Source organism: Oncorhynchus keta, chromosome 25 (genome assembly GCF_023373465.1).
Source record: "Oncorhynchus keta strain PuntledgeMale-10-30-2019 chromosome 25, Oket_V2, whole genome shotgun sequence".
Classification (NCBI taxonomy): domain Eukaryota; kingdom Metazoa; phylum Chordata; class Actinopteri; order Salmoniformes; family Salmonidae; genus Oncorhynchus; species Oncorhynchus keta.
This window is the reverse complement of record NC_068445.1, coordinates 26,159,558-26,169,720: the sequence shown is the minus strand read 5'-3', so window position 1 is coordinate 26,169,720 and position 10,163 is coordinate 26,159,558. Positions and strand designations below refer to the sequence as shown.

At 41.4% G+C, this 10,163-nt stretch overlaps 1 protein-coding gene across 2 annotated transcripts in view; it reads left to right on the top strand.

Moving 5' to 3' along the window:
• Window positions 1-2,315: 2,315 nt before the first annotated feature.
• Window positions 2,316-10,163, top strand: part of LOC118358454 (uncharacterized) — a 35,708-nt gene continuing 27,860 nt past the window's right edge. The window contains exon 1 of one of the 2 annotated variants that reach the window (XM_052479011.1): window positions 2,316-2,546. In XM_052479011.1, the coding sequence (XP_052334971.1) occupies window positions 2,406-2,546 (141 nt within the window). In that variant the 5' untranslated portion in view covers window positions 2,316-2,405. The remainder of the gene's footprint in view (window positions 2,547-10,163) is intronic. The other variant, XM_035736300.2, reaches the window with a different exon arrangement.

The window sequence follows — 10,163 nt, the reverse complement described above, 5'->3', positions numbered from 1 at the left end:
AAAAAAATAACAACAAAAAACATGTCAGATCTTCAACATTATATCCACATTGAAATGGTGTGGTGTGTCCATTGGGATGTTTCACTATGTTGATAAAAACATGTCAGATCTTCAACATTATATCCACATTGAAATGGTGTGGTGTGTCCATTGGGATGTTTCACTATGTTGATAAAAACATGTCAGATCTTCAACATTATATCCACATTGAAATGGTGTGGTGTGTCCATTGGGATGTTTCACTATGTTGATAAAAACATGTCAGATCTTCAACATTATATCCACATTGAAATGGTGTGGTGTGTCCATTGGGATGTTTCACTATGTTGATAAAAACATGTCAGATCTTCAACATTATATCCACATTGAAATGGTGTGGTGTGTCCATTGGGATGTTTCACTATGTTGATAAAAACATGTTATGAAATCCTGTTTGCCAAAAGGCTGGAGAAACATAATACAGACTCCAAAAAGATATGGGAACGATTCTTGTTTTTACATAAAGGAATATCATGGCCACGAAGTACCACTTATCAGAAGAAATTAAATTATCTCCCTATGTATTTTGTTTGTATTTTTCTGTTTGTTTGGGTTGTTGGTTTGTCTTATTGGTTATTATTTTTGTATTTTATTGGTTGTGGCCCAATGGGCTCCTGTATAGTTTGGTGTATTGTGTGATTATTTTGTGTTGAATATGAAAAAATGAAATAAATTGTTTAATAAAAAATAAAAACTATTGTTTCACTTCACTGAATGTTTGCAGACTAACTTTGTAGGGGGAATATGTGGGATATAGAAGCTTGGTTCTTAGTAAAATAACCAGGGTTGGTGTCAATTTTATAAATGTACTCATGAAATGACCCCAACCTTGGCAAGAAGAATGTGCTTAAAGTTACAATGTTTAGTAGGAAACAGCAACCAAACTTGTAATAATCTTCAGATTAAAAGCAATGCTGATCATTTGATCATATATACACATACCCTTACTTGCGAGTCTGGAGAAGATGAGGTGGAGGAGGGAGAAGGAGAGATGAGGAGCCATGTGTGTGGGATTTTGGTCTCTGTCCCTTACCTGGTATGAATGCACAAATGTGTGTTTCTAAGACCAAGGTACCAAAGACAATGACTCTACCTCCTAATCTTCATAGGCATCACTGTTTATTACTCGTTTCCTGCTACATTTACGTTAAAATGCCCCCCTCGGTGGCAGATAGCAACTATTACGTCCCTTGAGCTAGTTGTAATCTAAGGCTCTCAGTCCTATTTTTATTCTGTTTTTTAAATATTTATGTTTTTTTTCTCACAATTAACATAAAAGCCAAGACCTCTTGGTAGCAATACTATCAACAGGAAGGCTACACAAGGATTACCCTGGCCAGCACATGTAGTTACCAAGAAATGTGCAGTGCAGTATCTTGTTCCACCACAAGACTTCCCCATGTACTCACTGACGTGCATATGAGTGAGTATGCTCAGGAATGATTACTTAAAATTGACAGGGCAGACAATAGATGCTACTCCCTCCTGATTTGCCCTTAAAGTTGTTAAAGCCAGCCAAACAATATGATAAACAGTTTAGTGAGCATTTTGTTCTATAATCAGAATATCAGATAATCTCATTAACTCCATGTGATACAGATCATCTTCAGGGCATTTGTAAATATGCTTTTGTCAACTTTACACAAATGTATTCTCAACTCTGCATAAGTCAAGTAATGTATTTGATGTGAAAAGATCTGATGTGATTTGTCAAAATACTAATTAGTGGAAAAAAGATTAGAATTGGGCTACCTGTGTAAATGCAGCCATAGGCGTAGAAGTGTAGCCTTCCTATATGATTGTATATTGCCTTTGCCAAAAGGGTTGGGCTTTTCTGGCACAGGTGGTAGTGGACTTTCTCTCTAAATAGAGGTCCCATGGTTCAGCCCTGTTCCGCTCCAGCTTTCCATTCTCAATTTTCTACACATTCATAAAGTCATATCTACACCTACACTGGGTCAAGCTCACTTTGTGCACCCCCCCACTTAATTGGTGGCACCAATGCAATAGTAAGCTACACATGTACACATTGGGGTTGTGCACGGGAACTCCTAAATGAGAGTACTATTACCCTGCTACCAAGTTGCCTGGGCTTTTATGGAACAGGTGGTGGTGCTCTGTTCCTTAATCACATCACAATCATGTAAAGTTACTCCAAATCAATGGTCTGCAGATGACCTACTACAAGGAAATCTAGGTTACTATTCATAATCCCACGCATGGTGCATTGAAAGTGTACGTTTTGTCAAAATGATTGTAGGCAAATTGTACTGAGTGTCAAGTTGTGAGCGCTTCAGTACAACCCCCTGTGATTTCTGTATGCGGGTCCACGAACGATGAAAGCGCGCCCCCGAGACTTCAGGTGAATGGGAAGCGAGAGCGGGTTATGGTTCAGTGTGCGTCGGGGAAAAGGAAAAATAAGGAAAATGACCTGCAACAGCTCGTTCTGGGCACATGTGTTCATGACAGCGTATTTACTATGGGTCACGGGACGTGTTGCTCAGAAAGTAAGTAACACATGGCTGCTCTTTGTTTACAGTCTATATTTGCCTCATAAAAAAACGCAGTGATTTGTTTCACCCGTCATCGGTCTTCTAGTTTAGTGACTGGCTGAAAACTTGTTAAGCAAGAATTAAACTGTATTAAGTTTCCTTGTTGTTGTTGTTGTGTAGCTAGTTATTTTCCACCCAGGGAAAGACAGAATATAGACTTTCCTGGGTAATTTGTAATTATTGTGAGAACTTGATGCACTAAATGCACTGTAAAGTATTGTAGTAGTCCGGTATGCATGTGGACACCACCCGTGCATACACAGGGCTCATCTCTCCAGAAGTTTGAGCATAGTTTTACATTAACAATCACTTTTTAGTCATCTAATACCATTAACTTAGAAAATGATCTACTATCCTATCGAGTGCTACAAAAAGCTTATTGACATTTCAATAGGAAGCTTCCAATAGTAATCACCCCAAGTTCAAAGTCATGCTGGGTTGGTAATTGAGGAAAATAAAGTAATTATTTTATGTTATTTTTCCAGTTGATCATTTTGTCAATTTAATGCGCAATTGGATATCAGCTTTTCGCAACTGTAAGATATTACACAAAAATATACATCAATATTAGGCTATAGCCAGATGTGTCTGCACTTCCTGATAATCAGCTGGCAGTACTCTCTGTAAGGCTGCATTTTCCAACCATGGGGAGGAAAACATCCCATGACACTGAGCATGCACTCAATTTTTTGTCCTCAACTATATCTAGTAGAGTTAAAGGCAATGGCATGCAGAGTCAGACAGAGAGAGCAGTGAAATGAGAACCACATGGATGAAGCCAGAGCAGGGCATGTTCACCTCCTGTTGGTCTGAGTCTGACTCACTCTCACTTTGTGGTGAAAACAACCCCCACTGCCTGACTGCCTGACACTGACATGGATTTCATGACTTTATTCCTGAACAAGAGCTCTCATAAATCACCCTGTACATACTGTAGAGTAGAGAAACCTTACTCCTGCTCTCTGTTCAACAACACACAGCAGTTTCTGTCTGACACGGTTCCTAGTACAGTAGTATTTAAGTGTAAACCAACCGTTCCCTTACAATTCATTATCTGTGTTACATGGCACTGGATTGCATCAGTGGCTTTTTCCTGGTTATTGGGTTTCCACATTCACACTAAGGTGGGGTTTGGGGGTGTAACACACCTGAAACATGTTTAGTACAGTGGAGGCTGCTGAGGGGAGTACGGCTCATAATAATGGCTGGAATGGAGTCAATGGAATGGTATCAAACACATCAAAGATGTGGTTTGGTTTGCATGTGGTCGATACCACTCCATTGACACCATTCCAGCCATTATTATTAGCCGCCCTCCCCTCAGCAGCCTCCACTGGTTTAGCAGTATGGTTGTTCAAAAGATGGTGCAGCAGAAGCAGTCCAGGTGACACTCTGGTTTGGGTTTCTTCTCAATTTGGTCCAAACTAGGAAGAAACCTGTATGTGGGCTACATTATTATTAATATCTGCTCTCCTTTTCTAAGTGTTCTGTATGTGAACATCTGACACTGTAGCATTGACTTACTGCACATATATTTATGCTATTTATCTGGGGAGAATTAAGCTATTGATCGCCACTGTACTGTATATGAAATATAAGACAGAGGCGTCACATGACCAAATGAATCCATAACATTACTGTGTCATAGTGTCTATGGGCCATGGAAGTGTGCTATTTAATCATGTTCAGTTATTAGCATTTGGGAAAGACTTCCCTAATCTGTTCAGTGCTTACAGGTGATTAACAGAGTCCGGCAGAAGGCGTTCTTTTTAATCACCAAATTCTTCCTGACAACTTTGGCAGCAGTTAGAATGCATTGCTATCATAAAATAATTTCCCCCACTTCCTATGTGGTTTCTGGTGCTGTAGCCTCTCCGCAATGATTTGAGTGTGACACGGCATTCGGAAAGTATTCAGACCGCTCAACTTTTCAATCAATCTACACACAATACCCCATAATAACAAAGCGAAAACAGGTTTTTAGACATTTTAGCAAATTTATAAAATGTATAAAAACTGAAATGCCTTATTTACATAATTATTAAGACCCTTTGCTATGAGACTCGAAATTGAGCTCAGGTGCATCCTGTTTTCATTGATCATCCTTGAGATGTTTCTACAACTTGATTGGAGTCCACCTGTGGCAAATTCAATTGATTGGACATGATTTGGAAAGGCACACACCTGTCTATATAACATCCCACAGTTGACAATGCTTGTCAGAGCAAAAACCAAGCCATGAGGTCGAAGGAATTGTTCGTAGAGCTCCAAGACAGGATTGTGTCGAGGCACAGATCTGGTGAAGGGTACCAAAACATTTCTGCAGCATTGAAGGTCCCCAAAAACACAGTGGCCTCCATTATTCTTCAATGGAAGAAGTTTGGAACCACCAAGACTCTTCCAAGAGCTGGCTGCCCGGACAAACTGAGCAATTTGGGGAGAATGGCCTTGGTCAGGGAGGTGACCAAGAACCCAATGGTCACTCTGACAGAGCTCCAGAATTCCTCTGTGGAGATGGGACAACCTTCTAGAAGGACAACCATCTTTGCAGCACTCCACCAATCAGGCATTTATGGTAGAGTGGCCAGGCGGAAGCCACTCCTCAGTAAAAGGCACATGACAGCCTGCTTGGAGTTAGCCAAAGGCACCTAAAGAACTCTCAGACCATGAGAAACAATATTCTCTGGTCTGATGAAACCAAGATTGAACTCTTTGGCCTGAATGCCAAGCGTCGTGTCTGGAGGAAACCTGGCACCATGCTTATGGTGAAGCATGGTGGTGGCAGTATCATGCTGTGGGGATGTTTTTCAGTGTCAGGGACTGGGAGACTAGTCAGGATCGAGGGGAAAGATAAATAGAGCAAGGTACAGAGAGATCCTTGATGAAAACCTTCTCCAGAGCGCTCAGGACCTTAGACTGGGGCGAAGGTTCACCTTCCAACAGGACAAAGACCCCAAGCACACAGCCAAGACAATGCAGGAGTGGCTTCGGGACAAGTCTCTGACTGTCCTTGAGTGGCCCAACCAGAGCTCGGACTTGAACCGAATCAAACATTTCTGGAGAGACCTGAAAAAAGCTATGCGGCAACTCTCCTCATCCAACCTGACAGAGCTTGAGAGGATCTTCAAAGAAGAATGGGAGAAACCCCCCAAATACAGTTGTGCCAAGCTTATAGCGTCACACCCAAGGAGACTCTAGGCTGTATAATCCCTGCCAAAGGTGCTTCAACAAAGTACTGCGTAAAGAGTTTGAATACTTATGTAAATGTGATATTTCAGGGGGTTTGTGTAATACATTTGCAAACATTTCTAAAATCCTGTTTTTTTTGTTTTTGTATTGGTCACATACACGTGTTTAGCAGATATTATTGCGGGTGTAAGCGAAATGCTTGTGTTTCTAGCTCCAACAGTACAGTAATATCTAGTAAGTCATATCTAATAATTCACAACAATGCACACATCTAAAGTAAAGGAACATTTTCTGGGCTAATAATGTAAGAATTAACTAATAAAATAAAAAATACTTTGCCTAGAAACTAGAAGCACGGCTGCCCTATCTGTCTGCACCATGGTTGTACACCATTTAGAAGAAGGCTGTAACGTAACGAAATGTGGAAAAAGTCAAGTGGTCTAAATCCTTTCCGAATATACTGTATGGAAATGCCAATTTATCTCCTAGAAAATGTGCAATTGTGTGTGATTTCATTGGATTACAAGTGCGGCCATTTTGGTTTCACTATCGCAATTTGCTAAGACTTCATTCAAGTTTTGATTGAAGTGTTGTTGGAGATAATCTGGGGTTTGTTTCTTTATCAACATTTTCCTTTTAATCCCTTTTAAATCTTTTAAAAATTTATTTTGTATTTTTTTCATTGCAGAGTTCTCCCTTGGGTAATTTCAAAATAAATATTAGTTATGACCACCCACTACTACAACACTAGGAAGGAGAATCTCTAAGCCTACAAACTGTCAAGACTCGTCCCCATCCACTGTGACTGAGTGGCGGTGAGCAGTAGAATTCTTAGAACTGAACAACAAAAGCCCTTGGTATATTGAATTGTCAGCGTCCCCAGCTTTAGTTTCTGTGTGCGTAGGGTGCTCACTATCTTTTCAATTATCTGCCTGATGGGGCACTCTAAATGATGCCTTTGTCCTCTTGTCCTCTTTTGTATAAAGTTGATTTTTGGAACAGCGTAAACAGGCTTGGAATTCATTGCATCCACCCCCAAAGGGGAATCTTTCAACTTTGATAAATCCACCACCCGAACATTTAGACAAATGAGAACCACCCTAACATCTAGCTCGACAAATGAGAGTATGTTTGACATTTGAAGTTATGAAATATTACAGTATCTTTACATAATTTCATTGCTTATTCTAATGTTGATTTTTAAACAAGCATCAGTTTGATGCTGAGGAATTCACTGAGGAATTCATCCCCTAGCTAAATGTCTAAAGTCCATAAAGAGACTAGTTCATACTGTAAACACATATTGGTCAGACGGTGAGGTTGGCATGATGGTAAATAAACTGTACCGTTACTTTAAATGAGATGAATGGGCCAGGCAGAGGGAGTGAGCGAGAGCTCCAGCTGCCCAGCTAGCTGGCTTGACTGTTCTGGCTGTGTGTGTTGTTGTCATCCTGTATGTTGCTGAGAGATGAATTACTGAGGATGCATCCATTCACTGCCTGGATCACATTCCAAATCTGGAAATTATTTCTCCAAATTGGTCCGAACCACCATGGAGACATAACTCTGACTGACTGCATCTCATCAACATGCTTTAATTTCTAGGCTAGGCGTCCTTAGTTAATGACTGTTAGTGCAACCTCCTATCCAGAGAGGAAGAAAAATACAGGGAAAACTATGTTAATTGGTGTGTGCACCACAAATGTGGAACCCCCTATCCAACATCCCGCCCACTCAGCCACATATCTATGTGGAGTTGGAGGGCCCACCACCACCACTACAATGCTGAACATTCCACTGTCTCATGCGGAGCAGAGAAAATGTGTGGCCCCAACATTGACGACCAAAGATTATCGTGGCCTTGATGGTAATTTGAAAAGGTCAGAATTTTGTGCGGTGATTTAGAGCATGAGGACTCTGCTCTCCCAGGTCAGTGGGGGCAGCTTCAGCTAGAGCCCAATCAGGAAGCTCACCAATTGTTTGTAAACTCACCCTGAGTGAAGCTGAGGGCTTGGGATACCTGCATACACCACCACACCATGCTTAGAGTGCCTTCAGAAAGTATTCAAACCCCTCTTGACTTTTTCCACATTTTGTTACGTTACAGCCATATTCTAAAATAGATTAAATAAAAACAATTCCTCAGCAATCTACATACTATACCTGATAATGACAAAGGTCCCCAAGAACACAGTGGCCTCCATCATTCTTAAACGGAAGACGTTTGGAACCACAAAGACTCTTCCTAGAGCTGTCAAACTGAGCAATCGGGGGAGAAGGGCCTTGGTCAGGGAGGGGACCAAGAACCCGATGGTCACTCTGACAGAGCTCTACAGTTCCTCTCTGGAGATGGGAGAGCCTTCCAGAAAGACAACCATCTCTGCAGCACTCCACCAATCAGGCCTTTATGGTAGCCAAATGGAAGCCACTCCTCAGTAAAAGTCACATGACAGCCTGCTCGGAGTTAGCCAAAAGGCACCTAAAGACTCTCAGACCATTTTAAACAAGATTTTCTGGTCTGATGAAACCATGATTGAACTCTTTGGCCTGAATGCCAAGCATCACATCTGGAGGTAACCTGGCACCATCCCTATGGTGAAGCATGGTGGTGGCAGCATCATGCTGTGGGATGTTTTTCAGCGTCAGGGACTGGGAGACTAGTTAGGATCGAGGCAAAGATGAACAGAGCAAAGTACAGAGAGATCATTGATGACAACCTTCTCTAGAGCGCTCAGGACCTCAGACTGGGGCAAAGGTTCACCTTCCAACAGGACAACAACCCTAAGGACACAGTCAAGACAACGTAGGTGTGGCTCTGAATGTCCTTGAGTGGCCCGGACTTGAACCCGATCTAACATCTCTGGAGAGACCTGAAAATAGTTGTGCAGCAACGCTCCCATCCAACCTGACAGAGCTTGAGAGGATCTGCAGAGCACAGGTGTGGCAAGCTTGTGTCATCATACCCAAGAAGACTCAAGGCTGTAATCACTGCCAAAGATGCTTCAACAAAGTACTGAGTGAAGGGTCTGAATACTTAAAAAATTTCTAAGAAATTATTGTTCTTTTATTTAACCTTTATTTAACTTGGTAAGTCAGTTATTTAAGAACAAATTCTTCTTTACAATGACGGCCTACCAAAAGGCAAAAGGCCTCCTGCGGGGATGGGGGCATGGGATTAAAAAATAAAGATAAAAACAATATAAATATAGGACAAAACACTCATCACAACAAGAGAGACAACACAACACTTCATAAAGAGAGACCTAGGACAACAACACAGCAAGTCAGCAACACATGACAACACAGCATGGAAGCAACACTCCATTAGCTAACAAAAAAAATACTGTTTTTGCTTTGTCATTATGTGGTATTGTGTGTAGATTTGATGAGGGGAAAAAAACAATTTTATACGTTTTAGAATAATGCTGTGGAAAAAGTCAGTGTCTGAATACTTTCTGAAGGCACTGTATTGTACAAGTTGTGGGCTCGTGTATCAGTGCCTTTTCACATCTGTGGACAGACAACACCGGGTGCAAGGATGTTGTGTCTTAGTATGGTGCTTCTATGACACACAGATTCAGTATTCTCCACAGTAGAAATAACCCCAATGTCTATGCTCTAGATTTCTGTCTGTGTCTGACCTGACCAGCAACAGTGGCTAAATGACTGCGACAGACATACAGAGGAGCTTCTAAGCCCTGGGTTATATAACACTTCATCTGGGAGTTGGCATAGCTGAAGCGTCAGCCTGTGGAGCAGTGTCACTTTTCTACTCCAGTAAACAGCGCCTGGGAGGATCCCTGCCCCCTTGAGGGGCCCGTCTGGCTGTTTAGGAGCCAGTCAGGGGTTGTTTGTGCATGTGAGGGAAGGGAATGAGTGAGTGTGTGACAGCGATCGCTATGGAAAGATGAGCCTCTGTTTCAAGGGTTTTAGGGGCTTTCATCATACTAGTTGTATACTCAGTAACCTGTTTCAATTCCTCAGTAAGCTCTTCAGTTGTTAGGGAGAGTTTTTTATGATTTATAGATTGGAATTGTGTTCAAAATTCATATTCCAAACAGCAAATCAATCATAGGGATATTCTTTTAGTAGGCTTTGTATAAAGTTCAAACTATATTTCAGGTAATTTGCAGTTCTGGAAATGTTGTTCTGACAAAGGATTCAAGTTGCTTAACAATATCAATATTATGGTCAACCTCAAACTAATCACAGGTTTGCATTTGACATTCCAATGCACAAAGCATTCTACAGCATTATATGCTTGGTTTCTCTGCTTTTGTAAAGGGATCGTCTAGTCAATCTCCTTGTGTGGCACAACTCGGGTGCAATGACCGACCAGCAGGGTCTTCTGTAAACCTTCTGCCTGCTCCTACTTATTAACAT